Below are 21,215 nucleotides of genomic sequence, written 5' to 3'. Positions count from 1 at the left end.
GACGTTGCTTAACCTCGCTGGACGGACGAGAAGCGGGGTTTCCAACGTGGTAAGGCGGTTGACTCAATATCATGGCCAGATACTCCAGATGTTGAGGCAGAGGAAGAGAAGGCTCCAAGCAAAATACCATGAGCCCACACTCATGGTCAGCATTCGGAAGCTTTTCCCGGCGCTGAAGAAGGTCGAAACCCGAGCCTACCGGAGTTGACCAGCCCTCCAAACAGCAGAGGAGGCGGAAGTCTGCACCTGAGCGGCCAAGAGGAAGGCAGGGAGAGTTCTCTGGGGAACCAAACCTGCTATGCCACGGCGGGATAGCCACACTGCATCGTAAGCAGGAATACTTGCAGTTTAGGCTGAATTCGATGAGCACCCTGGAAGATGGATGGAATGGAAACTGAAAGTACCCGTCCTTCCGATCCAGGGTTAAAGGAGTCCTGTCGCCTCGTTACCAGTCTGATCGATTCTGCTGGTCTACGCTGGCCGAGGTTTGTTCGACAAACTTGATCAGGGCTGAGAGGTCGACTATGGACATCCCCTCTCAGATCCTTCCTTACAAGAAAGGATCGACTGAGGGGGCCGGGGGTGAAGCCGTCGATGATCCTAAGGAAGACCTTCGCCTAAGGTATGGATCATTCTGCCCAACCGGGCAACTCTGCTGATGCTATGGCATAGAAGTTCAGAGACACTGAATTCGCTGACAGAGACGGCAGGCGCGATATCCTTGGCTACTCACAGAGATTGTGCGGGAATGGGCATCGGGAAGCTGTCATTCGGATGAGTAACCTTAAGCATCCTCCCAGCGAAAAAACCTGCAATCCTAGAGTTCGTGAACTCCTTTTAGGACTATGCCCCCCCGGGGGAGTCTCCCGTGCCATCTGTTCCTGACAGGAGGAAACTGCAATTGGACACCTTGTCCCAGTTGTCGTAGCCGATAACTTAGGCCGACGTGGTTGAAAGAAAAGGGAGCTGGAGCCCTGCAGAGTCTGGAAGAAAGCGCCTTGGAGGAGTGAAACCGGAAGTCGATTTACTCCGCACAGCAGATGTTTAAGTCTCTGTCCTTGGGCAAAGACAAAACTCTTCTCAAGGATGGAAGGGTGTCTGAGGTCGTTGACCTCCACAGATGAGACACCCGAAGGAAGCTTTCAGTCAGTGCGTCCAGATGGTACAACATCGAGCTTGTCCGCAAGTAGATACTTAACGACGAAAGGCCAAGGTGCCTGAGCTCGAGAGGAGGAAAGTACCCTTGATCTTCCTGTAGCTTCCTTGAACCAAACCTCGGGCCGTAACCGAGGAGGGAAAGAACCTGGTAAGCTCCCAGAGGAAGAGGTAAGCAGTCACCCCTTGTCCGATGGAGAAATCTTCAACGGAAAGCCCCCCCCGCCAAAAATCCTTCCAGGGCGGGAGAAGGAGAGAGTACTCGTGCAGGAGAGGGGACCCTCGAGACCGACCTCTTGGGAACCAACTTCGCCCTGGGGGAAGTCACCACGAAGTCCACTCCTCTCTTTCTCTTCAGCGTAGGAGAGACAGCCGCTGGTTTGTTACCCTGGCCGGTGAGTGCTGGTTTCATAAACCTCATTAACGCCCGTGCCAGCGGATCAAACCATGTCTGCTGCTCCAAGGACACAGAGTCCGAAATCCTCGCTAAGGTGAAAGGGATCGGGCGATCCTTTGGAGAGGACACGACGGTTCCTGCCTGAAAGAAGGTGGGAAGAATGCTGTACTGACCTGTCTTCGTCCTGCACTACCAACCTGTGCTTGGATGGAGGTGATCCCGAGTGCCGCCTAGGAGCACGCGTCCCTGCTGCTACCACCGGCTGTGGAATTCGCCGCGAACTATGGTCGCGCGAGGGCGAACGGTCGCGCAAAGGCGAATGGTCGCGCGGGCGCACAGGCGAGTGGTCGCGCGGGCGCGCAGGCGAGCGGGCGCGCAGGCGAGCGATCGCGCGGGCGCGCAGGCGAGCGATCGCGCGGGCGCGCAGGCGAGCGATCGCGCGGGCGCGCAGGCGAGCGATCGCGCGGGCGCGCAGGCGAATGGGCGTGACGGCGAGGGATCGTGCTGCCGCGTAGGTGAAGAAGATCGCTGGCGGTAAGCGATGGCGAGCAGCATGTGTAGGTGAATGATCGCGTGATAGGGTGCGATGGTGATCAGCATCCGCAAGAGGGCGAGCGTTCAGGGTTGTGCGATGAGGAGCAGCATGCGTAAGCGGGCAATCGTGCAGGGTTGTGCGATGGCGAGCAGCATGCGCAGGTGAATGATCGCGTGAAAGGGTGCGATGGTGATCAGCATCCGCAAGAGGGCGATCGTTCAGGGTTGTGCGATGAGGAGCAGCATGCGTAAGCGGGCAATCGTTCAGGGTTGTGCGATGGCGAGCAGCATGCGCAGGTGAATGATCGCGTGAAAGGGTGCGATGGTGATCAGCATCCGCAAGAGGGCGATCGTTCAGGGTTGTGCGATGAGGAGCAGCATGCGTAAGCGGGCAATCGTTCAGGGTTGTGCGATGGCGAGCAGCATGCGCAGGTGAATGATCGCGTGAAAGGGTGCGATGGTGATCAGCATCCGCAAGAGGGCGATCGTTCAGGGTTGTGCGATGAGGAGCAGCATGCGTAAGCGGGCAATCGTTCAGGGTTGTGCGATGGCGAGCAGCATGCGCAGGTGAATGATCGCGTGAAAGGGTGCGATGGTGATCAGCATCCGCAGTTGAGGGTCGCGCGATGGCGATCAGCATCCGCAGTTGAGGGTCGCGCGATGGCGATCAGCATCCGCAGTTGAGGGTCGCGCGATGGCGATCAGCATCCGCAGTTGAGGGTCGCGCGATGGCGATCAGCATCCGCAGTTGAGGGTCGCGCGATGGCGATCAGCATCCGCAGTTGAGGGTCGCGCGATGGCGATCAGCATCCGCAGTTGAGGGTCGCGCGATGGCGATCAGCATCCGCAGTTGAGGGTCGCGCGATGGCGATCAGCATCCGCAGTTGAGGGTCGCGCGATGGCGATCAGCATCCGCAGTTGAGGGTCGCGCGATGGCGATCAGCATCCGCAGTTGAGGGTCGCGCGATGGCGATCAGCATCCGCAGTTGAGGGTCGCGCGATGGCGATCAGCATCCGCAGTTGAGGGTCGCGCGATGGCGATCAGCATCCGCAGTTGAGGGTCGCGCGATGGCGATCAGCATCCGCAGTTGAGGGTCGCGCGATGGCGATCAGCATCCGCAGTTGAGGGTCGCGCGATGGCGATCAGCATCTGCAGTTGAGGGTCGCGCGATGGCGATCAGCATCCGCAGTTGAGCTAGTAGCTGGCGAACCATGTTCCTTCAGAAGTGTTGGAGAACGTTGGCGTGCCAGCTGTAACACACGTGGGCGATCCGGAGATCGCTGGCGAGCTGATGATCGCTGACGAGCTGACGATCGCTGGCGAGCTGATGATCGCTGACGAGCTGATGATCGCTGACGAGCAGAAGGCTACGCGTGGAAGCCTGTGCAAAGAAGAAGAGTCCTTGACCCCGACCTGAACCGAAGTTCTAGATCGCGAGGGCGAACGTGGGCGCACAGGGCACGTAACAGGAACCGCAGGGAAGATCTTGAAAGCGCTGACGAACAGGAGAGCGCTGACGAACAGAAGGGCGCGCAGGGAAACCCTGACACGCAAGGGAAGAACCCCCGTGGGGGCAACCCTTTGCCCCGAAGGGATCGTTGTCCGCCGGGAGACTGATGTCCGTCGGAAGACCGCTGTCCGTCGGGAAGACCGTTGTCCGTCGGGAAGACCGTTGCCCGTCGGAAGACGAGATTAGACTGCTGTCCATCTGCACCAAGACGGAAGATCGAGAAAAAGAAGTTGTAGGTTGCAAACGGAGATTCAAAAAGGCGCCTCAAGCACCCTTATAGGGAGATGAGAGGCCCTTACGACGAGGCGGACGGAGGGCCTTACGGCGAGGGAGGCCAACAGCAACAGCAACAGAAGAAACCTCCGAAGAGGAGTCTCTATGAGTGTACTCTCTCGCGAACGAAAGAGAAACACTTCGTGGAAGAGACTGGTCAGCCAGTGACCTAAAAGGGGCAATCCTCCGAAGAGGAGCTCCTGCAGTTGCCCAGCCCCTTGAGCGAAACTGCAGGTGCGACCGCTCAGCACCAAGAGCATAGTCGCACGAAAAAAAGGCAAGAGAAGAACCCCCCAAAAGAGGAAAAGCTCAAGCCTGGACAGGAAAAAACTTCCCTCGGAAGGAAAGTTATCCGCCCAAGGAGGCAAGCCTCCTGACTGTTCTAAAATGAACTGGAGAGCTGTCCGTCGACACGGGAGTACTACCAGTAGAAGGAGACACGCCCCTGACGACAATACAAGGGGGGAGGCAGCAACAGCCGAATCCCCAGGACTCAACCAGACAGCTCACACCGTTGCTATATTACAGAAACGAACTAGATCGGTAACTGTAAAAAAATAAAACAAATAATATTAGTACACATTCATTCCCCCGGGAAGGCTCCGAAGAGGAATCCCGAGGAAAAGGAACAAGAATTACACAACAGGCACGTGCCCTCACAACCACTTACACTCGCGGAAGGAGAGCTGTAACCAAAACAGAATTATAACAATTATAATTATGTAACTATGTAATTATGTAATTTAAAAATGAATGAACACTAAAGAAAAAACGAAAACCTGAAAGGAATCGTTCTACAAGCTGAAAAATTAACAACTACAATTAGATTCATAAACTAATTGAGACAAAATGTACGGCGTAGCAACCCCACCCACACGGGAAGGAAGCTACAAGGGCGTAGTAAAACATAGTAAAAGGGTGAACGACCTCAAGAGAGAGAGAGAGAGAAAGACCGAAGTCAAACTCGATCGCAACCCATAAAATTAGGCCGTGGTGGCCTAACTGCCGAGGCCTCCACGTAGATATCGTACACTACACACACACATCTGAAAAGGAAACTTACTTATTTCTATACTCAAATATATATACAAACATGAAAACATGTTTACATATATATTGAGTAAAAGAAAAGTAAGCGATTAAGTAAAGACAAAACAGACAATGGCTGCCAAGCGAGGACCAAGACAGAGACGTCTGTCACAGTCCGAGCCAAAAGTGAAAGTGAGTATTCACCTGTGTGTGAGGGGGAGGAGGGGTAGCTAGCTACCACTCCCCTACCCCCCCCCGCTAACTAGCGCGGGGGTAATACACCCTCGTTAAATTCTAATGGCTCGCCATTTCAGCTACGCTAAAAGTAATAACCCTTTGTAAATAGCGTGGTTTGTATTTCGGTTACGGAACAAACATTATTTGGGGAAAATTTATGTCGTTTGATTTACTTGAACAAGAAACATTAAAATCTAATCATCATATTGTACTAGAGTTCATTTCTTTTATCGAGGCAGATTTGCACCGACTAGCAGCGGTGCCCTTTTAGTACGAAAAAGTTTCCTGATCGCTGATTGGTTAGAATTATTTCGTCCAACCAATCAGCGATCAGGAAACTTTTCCGAGCTAAAAGGGCACCGCTGCGAGTCGGTGCAAATCTGCATCGCTAAAAGTAATAGTACTGTAAACTGTAAATCACAACTTATATACAGTATACATAGACTCATAGTGTGTTTTGAGAGGTTGATTACATCAAAGAAATCAAATAAAAAATAAACACATAGCAGAGGCATATTACCCAGGCACTGAAAGAAAAATGAACACCTAAATTTTAAAGTAGATACTCTGTATTTTTCATAGCTAAACAAAAACTCAAGTTCTTTAACATAGGGGTATTTCAGCGATACCTAAAAAACATTTGATGAAATGTTAACCCTTTTACCCCCAAAGGACGTACAGGTACGTTTCACAAAACTCATCCCTTTACCCCCATGGACATACCGGTACGTCCTTGCAAAAAAAAATTATTTTAAATTCTTTTTGCATATTTTTGATAATTATTTGAGAAAATTCAGGCATTTTCCAAGAGAATGAGACCAACCTGACCTCTATATGACAAAAATTAAGGCTGTTAGAGCAATTTTTAAAAAATATACTGCAAAATGTGCTGGAAAAAAAATAACGCCTGAGGGTTAAGGGTTGGAAATTTCCAAATACCCTGGGGGTAAAAGGGTTAATACATTAAAAATGCAGTTCGATAACGACAGCATGGTATACACCACCCATCTCTGTCTAACCGAGTCAACACAATATTGACTTATAGGCCTCAAGAAAGAGAAAAATGATTAAGGAGGAACATCTGATCAAAGGACTCCACCTGATCGGTAAACACACGACCTTATAGGTCGGGTAATGGGTGGAACGTATCAGAAATATATATATATATATATATATATATATATATATATATATATATATATATATATATATATATATATATCTATATCTGCCGATAATGGGGGACCCCAAGTGGGAACTCGGGGTTTTGAGTGGGGAAAACATACTAGGGAAACGGTATCTAATGGTAAAACAAGACTTTTCTTCTCTATACATTACCTTCTTCCGGAGCCTTTGTATATCAGCGGCCAGTTCCTCAAGCGTTGATTAAAAATGGAAAACAACTAACCTAAACTTTCCCCCCTAACCTAACCTACAAGTCGTGTCCTTACCTACTTAACTAACTGGGGGGGGTTAATGCCCCCCTGCGACCCCCCATTACACTGCCGTATTCTAAGTTAGACATACAGTAATGATACATACAGGTGGCCGCTATCATACATACACCCAACCTTCTTGGATGTATAATAAACTGATGAAAAAATACGCTAATTATCTATATCCTATACGACCTGTATATTTTTTATTTATTTGTTGACATTCTAAGGGTCATTTGTAGTCAGTCTCGTTCGTTCGTTTGTATATAGCATTTTTCGACCCTGTAGACTTGTGAAACTTTAATTTATTCTTAGCCCACAGTCACCAAGGATACAGGTGGCCGCTATCATACATAACCCCCAAAAACTTTAACTGCGCCTATGGGTACCTTACGCAGTAAAATTCTGCATAAAGGTTAAAGGTGTCTGGTTCCAGTTCCAGTTCCATCAGAATAGATGCTCACCAGAACGTCAGCCGGGCAAGCCCAAACCCCAACAGTGGTGCCCAAACACAGCATTGGCCTTCCTTGTAAACAGCTTAAACTCACGGACCTGGGTAGGGATCGATCTGCTGCCATGCGAATGCTAGGCGATAACGTTACCACTGTACTAGCCACGAAAATAATTAAGAAATTGAGAAAATACAAGCCCTCCTAGGGTAGTTTAGCTTCTAAATCAAATTATTATAGGCTATATTGATATTATTATTATTATTACTATCCAAGCTACAACCCTAATTGGAAAAGCAAAATGCTATAAGCCCAGGGGCTCCAATAGGGAAAAATAGCCCAGTGAGGAAAGGAAATAAGGAAATAAATAACTGAAGAGAACAAATTAACAGTAAATGTGACACTATCGCTACCTTAATGGCAAAGCAAACACATAATGAGGTTAGTACTTGAAAAATTTACTTTTCTAAACCTATATTCTGTCAATAAGATGAAATTTACCTAATTAACCATGAAAATACATACGTAACATCCAAAAACTGCAAGAGAAATCACCTTCGGAATTGGCACCCCTTCTAAAACTTACGCCAAAATCCAAATGTAAACACAGGGTTGCTAGAGTATTTTGACTGGATTATCGTACATAAGACTTAAAATTGTCGTATTTTAACCAAAATTATCGTACAGTTTCAATACAATTATTAAGGAGTTATATGATTGACTTATTTCAAAATATTTTAGTATAATTGTTTAATTAAACACACACATTTATATACCTAAGGTATGTATCGTACATCGTACTGGACCTAAAATAATCGTACATGTACGATAGTTATCGTACGAATGGCACCCCTGTGTAAACATCAGCGAAGAATCAGTTTTTAAAATGGTATATCCTTTGATATGACTATTTTTCACTTGCTCTTAATAAATAAATTGGAGGTTTATTATAATATAATTTATGCTTAAAATATTTTTAATAAATATAATATTCATCAAGATATCATTCACTATCTCATATATTCTATCAAAGTATATTTAGACAATAACTTTTTGAAACATCATTTGGAATCTAAGGTTCATTCTAAAGTACATTTCTGTTTGATAGATTTTGAGCGCTATTAATATTTCGGATAAATATAGCATACAATGGTAACTAATTATAGTCATTTATCTTAATAAAATAAGGAATTTCAACCTAATTATCTAACAAATATTAAGAAATTTACTTAATTCATTCTTCTTTAGCTGGTTCAGATATAACAGTCTAATTTCTCAAACATATATATTTCGTAGTCTATATTATCTAATAAACCGATATTATCATAACCCTGAATTTATTCATCTTAGCGGCCACCTATATCTGTATAGAAGGGTTATATAGTAATAAAAACTGTCTCATATACTGTACAATGAACAGTGGTGTTATGTAACAGCATTTTAAGTTACTCTTTTGGGCAATTGCTTCATTCCTGTTTCATCTATTAAGTACTAGTATGGCATATTTGTTGGTTTTCATGCATTTTCTTAATTTGTACTTCAAAGTTCAAAGTTGGAGCAAATGCTTTTTTGTTGACCAGGCGGACATGAGTCTTTTTATAGTTTATATATGTCATATTTGTTGTTGACGTCGTTAATAGTTTATATATGATATATCTCTTTTGACATTACTTTTTTTAGAATGATTTATTGTTAATTTGTTCTCTTCATTTATTTATTTCCTTATTTCCTTTCCTCACTGGGCTATTTTTCCCTATTGGAGCCCCTGGGCTTATAGCATCTTGCTTTTCCAATTAGGGTTGTAGCTTGGATAGTAATAATAATAATAATAATAATAATAATAATAATAATAATAATAATAATAATAATAATAATGAACTGTGTTGTTATGTAACAGCATTATAAGTTACTAATTTTAGCAATTGCTTCATTCCAATTTAATTTATTAAGTACTAGTATAGCATATTTGTTGGTTTTCATACATTTTCTTAATTTGTACTACAGGGATTACAATATATTGGTTCGTATATTTATGTATATATCTTATTTATAACTGTAATCGAACAGTTTAACATGTTTTTTTCAAAAAGGCCCATAAAAGAAACACAGGAAATATGAATAAATCACACTATATTTCGGGTCGATGTTTATTGACCGAAATATAGTGTGATTTATTCATATTTCCTGTGTTTCTTTTATGGGCCTTTTTGAAAAAAACATGTTAAACTGTTCGATTACAGTTATAAATAAGACATATATATATATATATATATATATATATATATATATATATATATATATATATATATATATATATATATATATATATATATATATATATATATATATATATATATATATATATATATATATATACATATACATACTGTATATATATATAAAAAACATTTATGTATATCTTTTAAAGCCTATATATTCTACCCCGTAGTTTCTCTTTGTTTATACTTACTACAGCGTAGAAATTCTACGCTGGGTTGCCAGTTTGGCCTTTTTTCGGGCCAAAAAAAACTCAAATTTGACCTTTTGTATTTAGATAGGTTGGCCTTTAGTAATATGAAAAAAGCCGGCCCTTAAATACTATATTTTTGACCTTTTTCTATTAATGGGTTGACCTTTTAAAGCCTCTGTTGATTAGAAATTGACCTTTCCTCATTTAGAAAACCTGGCAACCCTGCGTAGAATATGTTCAATGTAAACAACTAACCATAACAAAAAGATAGAAAAGCTATATCCTTGGAAAAATTAGTTTCCAGAGAGGCTATTTATACCATATTTGTTTAAAAAATCGCTACTTTTATGAATACAAGTAATTATAAGATACATTTTATTCATAAATTATTTATTTACAAGCAGTATAATTAGTAAAATAAGCTATTTATACAAGAAATGTATGAACTTTAACCGGTGACACAAGGGTTCATTATTAAGTATACCAGCTTGCCTTGTCTTCTAGCCAAGGTGATATTTAATTATTTCTCATTAAACAACATTCTATTACTTAAATTCTGAAAGTAATCTTTGATTAATAGATTTATCTTATTAAATTAAGTCAGGTATTCATATTCGTTAAAGATTAGTTACCAAATTTCTCCTTTGATAATGTGTAAGGTTAATACCGTGTACCCAAAGTGTTGATTATTATACCCCCATTAATATATCCTATGACTACGTGTAATTTATAGGTACTATAAAGGGGGTCCCCCCATTATCGTAGGATTATATATATATATATATATATATATATATATATATATATATATATATATATATATATATATATATATATATATATATATATATATATAATATTACTGAAACTTCATTTACGACGGGAACGAGTGTCATTTCGGAAGAGCGCATTTTTTCTATAAGAAATAGTTTTTTTTCCTAGGTTACATTGCCCTGTAATACAGTAAAATTATACCCTATAGGTGGTAACCATTAATATATCCTATGACTATGTGTAATATATAGATACTATAAAAGGGGTCCCCCATTATCGTAGGATATAGATATATGTATATATTTCTGAAAATATTTATTTTCGACGGGAACGAGTGTCATTTTCGAAGAGCGTATTTTTTCTATAAGAAAAAGTAGCTTTTTTCCTAGGTTACATTGCCCTGTAATACAGTGAAATAATACCCTATAAAGATCCATCACATTATTAATTAACTGAGATTAAGGATAAGTTTTCTATATAAGTCCATTTCATGGTGGTATGGGGTTACGGTATGCTAATGCCAGTAAAGATCACATATATCTCAAGGTAAGACTGCTTAGCCATAGGTTTAACCATTAGTCAAGTTATGTATGATAGCGACCACCTTTATGTAAGATGACGGCTGACTAAGAATACACCAGTGTAAGGGGGGTCGTAGCGGGGCGTTAGCCCCCCCCCCCCCCCCCCCCATTAGGCAAGTCGGTAAGGACACGGCTTTTAGGTTAGGTTAGGATGGGGAAGTTTAGTTTAGTTGATGTTCAAATTTTATGTTCGCTAGAGGAACTGGCCGCCGATATACAAAGGCTCCGTTATATCTAATCAATTTATATGTTGGGTAACATCTGCATACAGGCAAATTGCTATTGGGTAAGTGTGTACCTGTGTCCGAGGACTGGTAAGGATTGAAATTTCAATTTGCTTTCTAACCTAATTTTAGGTGTTACTTATTGGTAGGTGCCTATGGTGCGATCGTAAATTCCAACTTACATTAAGTGTCTCATCCATCAAAGTATCTCTGAACGACTGAAGGGTAAAGTTATATCTACTATTGCTCTCTCGTCCAAATTACCAGTCAATCTTCGTAGGATCATTTTGGCACCGGTCGGGGCTCAACTTGGATACTGGAAGCTGTATCCTAAGTAAGCTTAGGTTAGGATGTATCCCATTTGTAACACTGTAGGTCAATGATATTCTCCAACACCACGTGCACAACCATGTTGCAGTTACTAATCCTCTACCGTAAACACCTAAACTATGTTGTTCTGCCATACATTATGCTAGCCTAGTATAGATTGCAAACTTTGTCTTTTTTTCAAACAGTGTGTTAAGGTCAAACCAGTTTCTTGTAAAAGTGCAGCTCTTGGACGAGGTGTGTTGTACTTGCCATGAACATAGGAAGTAGAAATAGTATAACCAAAATAATGGTACTGGATCATAACGTTACCCTGTAAATTGTGCCAATTGATTTCCCCGCCTGCAGTGCATCGCCATTTGCTCCAAATTCTATTAATCAATCATATAATTCTTTTAATGCATGTTTGGAGAGCAGTTTCTCTCATGTAGGATGCATATCTGTCTCACAGTTTTACCTCACCTTTTCCTTAATACTTTACCCAAGGACTCTCATTAAGTAAATATTTATTCATGCCCCATTACTACTAATAAACAGAAACCTCATAATTCCTACATACTTAAACTGACCTAGGATGCCATGATCAGAACAGTGCACATGCAAATATATATCATACCCCCTTATTGTATATGCTGTCCCCCAGAAATGCATTCTTGTCACAAAGTAATTGAACTTTAAAACAATGATATTTTATCTATTTTTTTTTTTTGGAAGGCCAGTTTGTAGGGTTGTGTTGTAGACCATACAGGACCTAGGTGGAGGCACACACTAGTCTTAATCTTGTCTCTAATGCAACAAAGATATGAATTGAGATTTCCAGAATGGCAGCATCTAGTTTATGTGACCTAGCCCCAGCTGGAGATTTAAGGTGAAGGAAGCTTAATTCAAATAGTCGTGCACAGAGGCACTAGAGTTACTTAGACGTAAGCTTTTACTTTTAATGGTAAGCTTCAGTTAACCTTTATTGTATGTTATCATTGTTGCAAACTGACCATAGTTATTTGTGCCTTAGTTGACATCCGGGTATAGATACATGGCTTTCTTGTTATTAGCATCGGCCTGAGGCACTGCAGCTAGATTTATCCATGTTTGAAGACCTCAAGTTTTTAGTCTGAAAAAAATACAAATTATTTTGTTAAAAATTTATATTTTGATAGCAGGAATTGATACAGGCCATATTGAATTTACATTGTAATACTTACTACTGTACAGGATCACTATTTAACCCTTTTACCCCCAGGCTATTTGGATATTTCCAACCCTTAACCCCCAGGGGGTTATATTTTTCCCTGCTCATTTTGCAGTATATATTTTTTTTAAATTGCTCTAACAGCCTTAATTTTTGTCATAGAGAGGTCAGGTTGGTCTCATTCTCTTGGAAAATGGCTGAATTTTCTCAAAAAATTATCAAAAATATGAAAAAAAAATTTTTATAGCATTTTTTTGCAAGGACGTACCGGTACGTCCATGGGGGTAAAGGGATGGCTTATGTGAAACGTACCAGTACATCCTCTGGGGGTAAAAGAGTTAAATTGTTAGTCATTGTTCATGTAGGCAATTGAGCTTAGCTTCTATGATGTCTTAACATCTATGGTATCTTGAAAGGAATTTTTTTCAGTATCGTTTAAGCATTGTACTAATGTTGTTTGTTTCTATGTCTACAGTATACTGTCTTTTATATTTGCTAAATGTACTTTTAAAATTTTTGTATGTACTTATCTTACAGATTAATCATTTGTTACAACATATGGGCACCAAGTCAAATATCTTTATTAAAACTGCTAATACATTTTAATGAATGGCAACATTCAGTTTCCATGCTTTGGAATCCATCATGAGTTGAAGCAGTGAATTAGAATCAGCAAGCGGTCAACATGGTAGAGGTGACGGCTGTAGAAGAAACCTGGGAGCTCCCTTTGGCTGCTATTTTTTGTATTGCTATTGCAGCATATACCCTTCTTATAATGATAGGTAGAAATGCTTTTTTTCTAATTTTGTAACAGTATTGCTGCATGCATTAAATATTATGTTTTTTTCTCTGCTTTGATAGTGATTTTGTTATTATTTAACAATGATAGGCAAAGCTAGGATTTTAGTTGCAAAGGGAGTGTGCTATAAGCCCTCGAGTTCACCTAGAGAACCAATATGGATCATAAGATCTATGAAGCCTCCCCATTACGCTATATAAAAAAACAAGAGGAAAAACCAGCTAACAGAAAAGTGTGCTTGAGTATACATCAAGCAAGAGAACTCTTTCCTAAGAGGGAAAGGCCATGGTACAGTGACTATGGCAGTATCCAAGACTATTGAATATTGGTTTTATTTTGGAGTGTCATTCTCTTGGAAGAGTTATAGGTGCTTACCACAGGTAAAGAGTCTTTCTACCCTAACTTGGTTTTCAAATATCCCCCGATGACCTTCAAACGTCATGTGTTAGGGGAAAGGAAAATGTGTAAAGAAATACACCAAACTATGTACAGCATGTGAAGACAAAGAAAAGAGCCAAACTAATAAGATGTAACATTAAACTGTCACTTTTGTGATAGTATGTGAAACTTTATTTTTTCTCTGTCTATTTATTCTTGTTTTGTGGGCTCAGGCCATGTCGTCCTGATGGAAGGTTCCTTCAGTAGCTTCCTTAGGGTATATTTGACTAGTCAAATATACCCTAAGGAAGCTACTGAAGGAACCTTCCATCAGGACGACATGGCTATCTCACCCTCTGTGCTTAATTTCATGTTTACGCTCCTATTTTATCTGTATTTTTTACTGCTTTGCAAAAAGTTATTTCAATCTGTGAGCTTTTTATATGATTTAGTGCTTCTGGCATGTTTCATATGATAGAAATACACAAGCTTTTATCAGTTTTTTATTTTTAAAAATTTTTTTAAAAAGTTTTTTGGTCATCCGGTATAACCCCTTTACTACGAGGCAGCGTTTTCGCCCTCGGTAGCTATGTACGAGGTTTGTCACCATCGGATATATATGTACACTTTATGATAACCTACTTTTCCTTATTTGTTTTGCCGCAGAATAAATTTTTCATAAGTTTGCTTTCGTTTCTATTGTATTTCACTCTAAACCATAGGTATTCTTTCGTAATGTTTATAAAGTAGGGTCATACAGCATGTAATTGTTTTTGTTATAGTATTTTGAATAGTATACATACTCTTGGTGTGCATTTGCAAACCAATTTTCTTTTGCTTTCACACTTCAGTTGTTTGGAGATTAGACTAATGAAAATGAATCATTTCGTCCAAGTTCAAAAATGTAAAATGAGAACATTTGTCCTTTTATTGTGATTGTATACAATCCTTAATATTTTTATTGTAATTAAAATACTGTACTTATACTGTGGATGTTACTTACTACTTTACTGATAACAATATTAATTTGAAAATCATATAGATGCTAAAATTACTCTGTATTTTCACAGGACTGACTATCAGGCAGTGTCTGTTAAAGAAGGGTTTCTGTGAAAGCTGCCAAATGATCTCTTGCTGCAACTGCGCGGAAATAGGTCTGCGGTGCGCCCAGGTCTGCTCTTGCTGCGGGCCAATGCCTTCGTGCTCTAGGATTCTCGATTGTTGCTGCCCAGACAAAGAGGTACAGTATAAAGAAGCTTGCTAGTTAAGTAGATTTTACGAAGTCAAACTGTGATTTTGTTTGAATACTTTAATTCTATCTCTTGGATTCATAGAATTTTCCCACACTTGAACGACGGTCTCTACTTTTATTTAATTTCTTTTTCATGGATGAATTTATATAAGGGAGAAGTCTAATTGGAAAGGGACCTCTGGTAGTGGTATCACTCGCCCCAGTTTAAATACCGACACCCTTTAGGGGTTAGCGAGGTGGATATATTCCTAGCATTCCATGCAACTTTTTTTCTCTGATATATTTAGCAGTATTTATACCTTTGAAATGGTGCTTTAAGCAGCATTTCACGGAGCGACACAGGTTGAGTCCAGAAATTGATATTTTGTCATTCATTCCAAGTAATTTTTTATATTATTATTATTACTTTTGCTGCCGTCATGGTTTTTTCATCTAATATTTAATTAAATGAGGAATAAGAAATAATTGGGAATTATTATTATTATTATTACTTGCTAAGCTACAATCTTAGTTGGAAAAGCAGGATGCTATAAGCCCAAGGACTCCAACTGGGAAAATTAGCCCGGTGAGGAAAGGAAATAAGGAAACAAATAAACTACAAGAGAATTAATGAACAAATTAAAATAAGATAAGATGAGTGTCGCTACCTAGAAATCCCAAACAGACAAATATAATACTCAACTTGGGCGCAGGGATCTCTAAAACGTCGGACATCTTCAAAAACACAAAACAACACAGAGCAAAGCAAAACACATCTGACCAATTCTGGTGCTGTGGAGGAATGAGGTAAGGGGGTGGGGAGGTGTAGGGGTGGGGAAGGATAGTCGTAGTAGGAGGCAGCAGACGGGTGTAGGACGGCACCTCGTTGTTGCGGGGGATGTTGATGAGGGAGAGGTCTAACGGGTGAGGGACCCATGGTCGTGGTTCTATCACGCCCCAGTATACTATACCGACACTCATAGAGTGAGCGAGCTAGGTTTATTCCTGGCATTCCATTCATCTCTCTTTTTTCTCTGGTATAATTAGCAATAACTATGCCTTAGAAATGGTGCTAGTGGAGCATTTTGCTGAGCGACACAGGTCGAGCCCAGAAATAGATTTTTCCTTCGTCAAAATCCCTTTTTAAGAACAATAACATTAAAATAAATGCGTCTTATATAAACTATAAAAACTTAAAAAAGCTAGAGGGAGAGAAATAAGAGAGAATAGTTTGCCTGAGGTTACCCTCAAGCAAGAGAACTTTAACCCAAGACCATAGAAGACTATGGTACAGAGGCTATAGTACTACCCAAGACTAGAGAACAATGGTTTCATTTTGGAGTGTCCTTCTCCTAGAGGAGCTGCTTACCATAGCTTAAGAGTCTCATCTACCCTTACCAAGAGTAAAGTAGCCACTGAACAATTATGCAGTAGTTAACCCCTTGATTGAAGAAGAATTGTTTGGTAATCTGTGTTGACAGATATATAAGGACAAAGGAGAATGTAGAAAGAATAGGCCACACCATTCGGTGCATGTGTTGGCAAAGGAAAATGAGCCATAACCAGAGAGAGGGATCCAATGTAGTACTGTCTGGCCAGTCAAAGGACCCTATAAATCTCTAGCTGTAGTATCTCAATGAGTGGCTGGTGCTCAAATTCAGGTAGAAAATCACAGAGTAGAAATAAGACTAAAATTCGTTGCAAATTATTTCAAATCTAACCTTTTGAAAATGTATATGACAACTTTGTGAAAGAGCCACTATAATATCCATGATTTAGAAGTTTCTTTGCTAGCATTTTGGGCTGGATTGAAACAGAAGTTTTCTAAATCTTAACCCTTTTACCCCCAAAGGACGTACTGGTACGTTTCACAAAACTCATCCCTTCACCCCCATGGACGTACCGGTACGTCCTTGCAAAAAACTGCTATTTACATTTTTTTTTTTGCATATTTTTGATAATTTTTTTGAGAAACTTCAGGCATTTTCCAAGAGAATGAGACCAACCTGACCTCTCTATGACAAAAATTAAGGCTGTTTGAGCAGTTTGAAAAAAATATACTGCAAAATGTGCTTGAAAAAAAATAACCCCTGGGGGTTAAGGGTTGGAAAGTTCCAAATAGCCTGAGGGTAAAAGGGTTAAGGTCTCTCAGGAATTACAGGTCATATCTTTTTGTTTTCTGATTGATTCTATGAGATTTTGAAGAATATGCCTAGTCCTGAGATCCAGTAATACATATTATAGACATTTCATCTAACTCATTATTATTATGAATTAGTTGAGCTAGCTCCTTGAGTCATATTTATAAAGAGGTTTGAGTTGCCAAGAGTCAGTGATAGGCTGACATAAGTCTTTTATAGTTTTTATATGACATATCTGTTTTGTTACTGTTTTTAGAATTATTTATTATTGATTTTTTTCTCATCATTTATTTATTTCCTTATTTCCTTTCCTCACTGTGCTATTTTTCCCTGTTGAAGCCCTTGGGCTTATAGCATCTTGCTTTTCCAACTAGGGTTGTAGCTTAGCTAGTAATAATAATAATAATAATAATAATAATAATAATAAAACAAGAAGGTAGAATGCGGTGTTGCATAGAACCTGTATCACTATGCAAGGTCTTTTAGATGGTAAACCCAATCTATCAGGGCGTCATGTCATCGACGTGGTCTGTCAATTGCCTCCACCTGATCCTATCTCTAGCTCTCCGTATAAATTGTCCCGCTGCTTAAAACCAAGAGGATGGATACAATTAGCCCTATACCTTGATTTTGGATGTAGTGTATTTATGTAAAATGTGAAATCTGACAAATTTTTTTTTTACCTTAATCCTCTGGTGATCCAGTGACGCACTATGGCATTATCCATTCGTATAACCATAAGTACCATATAGAAAATTTATTCAGCTTTCTTATGCAACTTTCGATTTATTACAATCTTTATTCCTTTGTCTGTTACAAGACGAAACATCAACATAAATACTGTAGTTCGACGTGACGTCATTGCACACGGGGCAATGCCCCAGACAAGTCATGACACCGACAGCAATTTTGTCACAGCCGAAATCACCAGAGGGTTAATATATTATATATATGGTGGTGCAAACAAGTACAATGTCGTACTTCCATGTTATCTTGAAAAGGTTCCACAATGATGTAAGATGTGTTTGAAAACTTGGTGTATATTTGTAGATATTACAAAAAACGTTTAGAACTTTCGTCCATCATCTGTGGATTTGGTCACTAAAAGATATTATATATATTTTCATCTTTCAGAGCTGCAACTGCCTCAGTGACGACCAGTGCGACAGTTGTTTCGACTGTTCGGGCTGCACCTCATGCTGGGATGACTGTTCGCAGAGCAACAACTGTGCGCAGTGCTTCGATTGTTCCTCGCCATCCCTTTGCAGTCCAGGGACGCTATGCGACTGCCAGAGCTGCTCGTGTGCATGTACGACACCAGAATGTTCTACCATCAATTGTCTGTGTTGTGAGATAACCATCAAAGGAAGAGGAGGCCCGGATGATGGTTAAAGGGACCGCAGTTGCTGTAGATTTGTCATGCTCCATATGTCAGGGTAGTTCTATTTATATTTATTTATTTCCAAGATACTCGTCTTATATGTCATTTTTCCAAATGGATATTTATATTTTTATAAGAAAAAAAAAATAGTCTTGTATCAAGGCACTGTTCATTATTCTTTCAAATGGCAAGGTTTATGTAACGTCGTTGTATAAAAATTGAGACAAACCGAAAACATCTGTGGTTGTGGAAATGATATAAGCACATCTAAAATTTGTGCTGATTATCACTACAGGGGATTACTATTGAGTTTACTACAATTATTTCCAATAAACATTTCCGAGTATCGACGTTACGAACTACAAGGCCTTTTTGTAATATGAAACGGGTGTAAATGATTTTTAAGTGCCTCAGTTAACACTACTTTTAACAGTCGACTAATGTATATTTATTTCAAATTATTTTAGCTTGTCAGGGATGAGTGTATAATAGTCTATAATAATTCTTGAAAAAACACCAAAATAAGTACAAAGGTGCCGCAGTCGAGTAAAATAAGTTGAGGGAAACATTTACAATTGGCATTGCAGATAGTGTGAGACCATATTCACTGTGGATTGTTTAAGTTTCCAAACATCATCTTGCAAACAATTCCCTCAAATCTTTAGCTGGGTGGTCCACATACCTGTACAGTGTTAAGGAATACCCTGTACAGGTACACAGCATAAAGTGGAATTTGGAAAATACAAACAGTTTTGGTCTTGACACTATACTGTACCAAGAAACATCCCTTATGTATGTTTTGAGTCTGACGTATTAGCAGAGCTTCTCGTAGCTTGTCCGTCCATTACACTAGCAGAGCATTTTGTTGCTTGCCCGTCCATTCGTACGTAGAGCTTTAGCCTGTTTGTGATTATGGGATTTGCTGTACCTGAAAAATGAATAGGCTGAAATGTTCACAGGTTTAGTACAGGTGACTTATTTGTTTATACAGTACAGTATTTTTTCTATTATTACCATTTAGGATATTTTTTTCTATAACTTAATCAGCAAACAAAACCAGTGTATTACCTTAACAAGTTCTCTGCATTGAGGTGGCTTCTATGTAGACAGTTAACAATCTAGTCAGCTTCCAGGTGCTAGTCTTAAATATTAGCCTCATTACTATTCACAAAGTGATTACCTGTGATTTGTTTGTACAAGCGTACGCGTATGAGAATGCTGTATGTATCAACCAGCGTACGCGTATGAGAATGCTGTATGTATCAACCTGCGTACGCGTATGAGAATGCTGTATGTATCAGCCAGCGTACGCGTATGAGAATGCTGTATGTATCAGCCAGCGTACGCGTATGAGAATGCTGTATGTATCAGCCAGCGTACGCGTATGAGAATGCTGTATGTATCAGCCAGCGTACGCGTATGAGAATGCTGTATGTATCAACCAGCGTACGCGTATGAGAATGCTGTATGTATCAACCAGCGTACGCGTATGAGAATGCTGTATGTATCAACCAGCGTACGCGTATGAGAATGCTGTACGTATCAACCAGCGTACGCGTATGAGAATGCTGTATGTATCAACCAGCGTACGCGTATGAGAATGCTGTACGTATCAACCTGCGTACGCGTATGAGAATGCTGTATGTATCAACCAGCGTACGCGTATGAGAATGCTGTACGTATCAACCAGCGTACGCGTATGAGAATGCTGTATGTATCAACCAGCGTACGCGTATGAGAATGCTGTACGTATCAACCTGCGTACGCGTATGAGAATGCTGTATGTATCAACCAGCGTACGCGTATGAGAATGCTGTACGTATCAACCAGCGTACGCGTATGAGAATGCTGTATGTATCAACCAGCGTACGCGTATGAGAATGCTGTACGTATCAACCTGCGTACGCGTATGAGAATGCTGTACGTATCAACCAGCGTACGCGTATGAGAATGCTGTACGTATCAACCAGCGTACGCGTATGAGAATGCTGTACGTATCAACCAGCGTACGCGTATGAGAATGCTGTACGTATCAACCAGCGTACGCGTATGAGAATGATGTACATATCAACCAGGTGTCAATGGTGTACTCGTATGAGAATGCTGTACATTCAACCGAATGTTGATATTTATTTTATCTTTATTACCTTATTTCTGTTTTTCTTATTGGATTCTAATTTGGCAAATCATTTTACGAGTTAATAGTCATTTAGACCTATCCTCAGAAAAGTTATTAACAATTTATTTTATGAAAATAGGAAATGTATTTCATAAACTCTCACTATATCTATCAAGTTATGAAATTGACCATTTTTAATATCGTTCGAGTTAAGTTGTAACTCCCTTTTAGAACTGAAATAAAAAGTTTCCTAGTATTTAAATATTGTTTCAAATTAACCACTTGCTTGATGTGTATGAAATCCCAGGTAAAAAATTTAGAAAAAATTTATTGGAAACCTTATATACAATGTCTTGTATAGTAGAAAATAAATATCGAACTAAGAAGATCTAATTTTTAGTATCGCTGAAAGTACCTACAAGCAGTTTCACAGATACATCACTGCTTGAAACTATAAATCCCGTAATTTCTTAACAATGAGGAAAACTCTGATAACCTAGAAATGTATACATGTTATAATGTATATTTTTATTCAACAATGTATCATTCTAATACGATAAAGTTACATTTTTGTCGATGA

The 21,215-nt window shown here is 40.1% G+C and overlaps 2 protein-coding genes across 2 annotated transcripts in view; one reads left to right on the top strand and one right to left on the bottom strand.

The window, feature by feature from the left end:
- Positions 1 to 7,613, bottom strand: part of LOC137635614 (FIGNL1-interacting regulator of recombination and mitosis-like) — a 60,452-nt gene extending 52,839 nt beyond the window's left edge. The window contains exon 1 of the mRNA XM_068368085.1: positions 7,547 to 7,613. The gene's annotated coding sequence lies outside the window, so the exon portion shown is untranslated. The remainder of the gene's footprint in view (positions 1 to 7,546) is intronic.
- A 2,303-nt stretch (positions 7,614 to 9,916) lies between these two features.
- Positions 9,917 to 21,149, top strand: LOC137635617 (uncharacterized). The gene is made up of 4 exons (XM_068368088.1): positions 9,917 to 10,000; positions 13,124 to 13,368; positions 14,834 to 15,003; positions 18,270 to 21,149. Exons 2-4 carry the CDS (start codon positions 13,272 to 13,274, stop codon positions 18,525 to 18,527), a joined length of 525 nt encoding a protein of 174 aa, XP_068224189.1. The 5' UTR covers positions 9,917 to 10,000; positions 13,124 to 13,271; the 3' UTR covers positions 18,528 to 21,149.
- Positions 21,150 to 21,215: the final 66 nt, after the last annotated feature.

The sequence above is a fragment of the Palaemon carinicauda genome, unplaced genomic scaffold (assembly GCF_036898095.1).
Source record: "Palaemon carinicauda isolate YSFRI2023 unplaced genomic scaffold, ASM3689809v2 scaffold149, whole genome shotgun sequence".
Classification (NCBI taxonomy): domain Eukaryota; kingdom Metazoa; phylum Arthropoda; class Malacostraca; order Decapoda; family Palaemonidae; genus Palaemon; species Palaemon carinicauda.
The sequence above is the reverse complement of the archived record's forward strand: the minus strand, read 5'-3'. Positions and strand labels throughout refer to the sequence as shown.

Coding starts and splice junctions, on each gene's coding strand:
- LOC137635617 (XM_068368088.1), top strand. CDS start 13,272: ATGGTAGAGGTGACGGCTGTAGAAGAAACCTGGGAGCTCCCTTTGGCT. Junction 13,369..14,833: donor TACCCTTCTTATAATGATAG/GTAGAAATGCTT, acceptor GTATTTTCACAG/GACTGACTATCAGGCAGTGT. Junction 15,004..18,269: donor GTTGCTGCCCAGACAAAGAG/GTACAGTATAAA, acceptor TTCATCTTTCAG/AGCTGCAACTGCCTCAGTGA.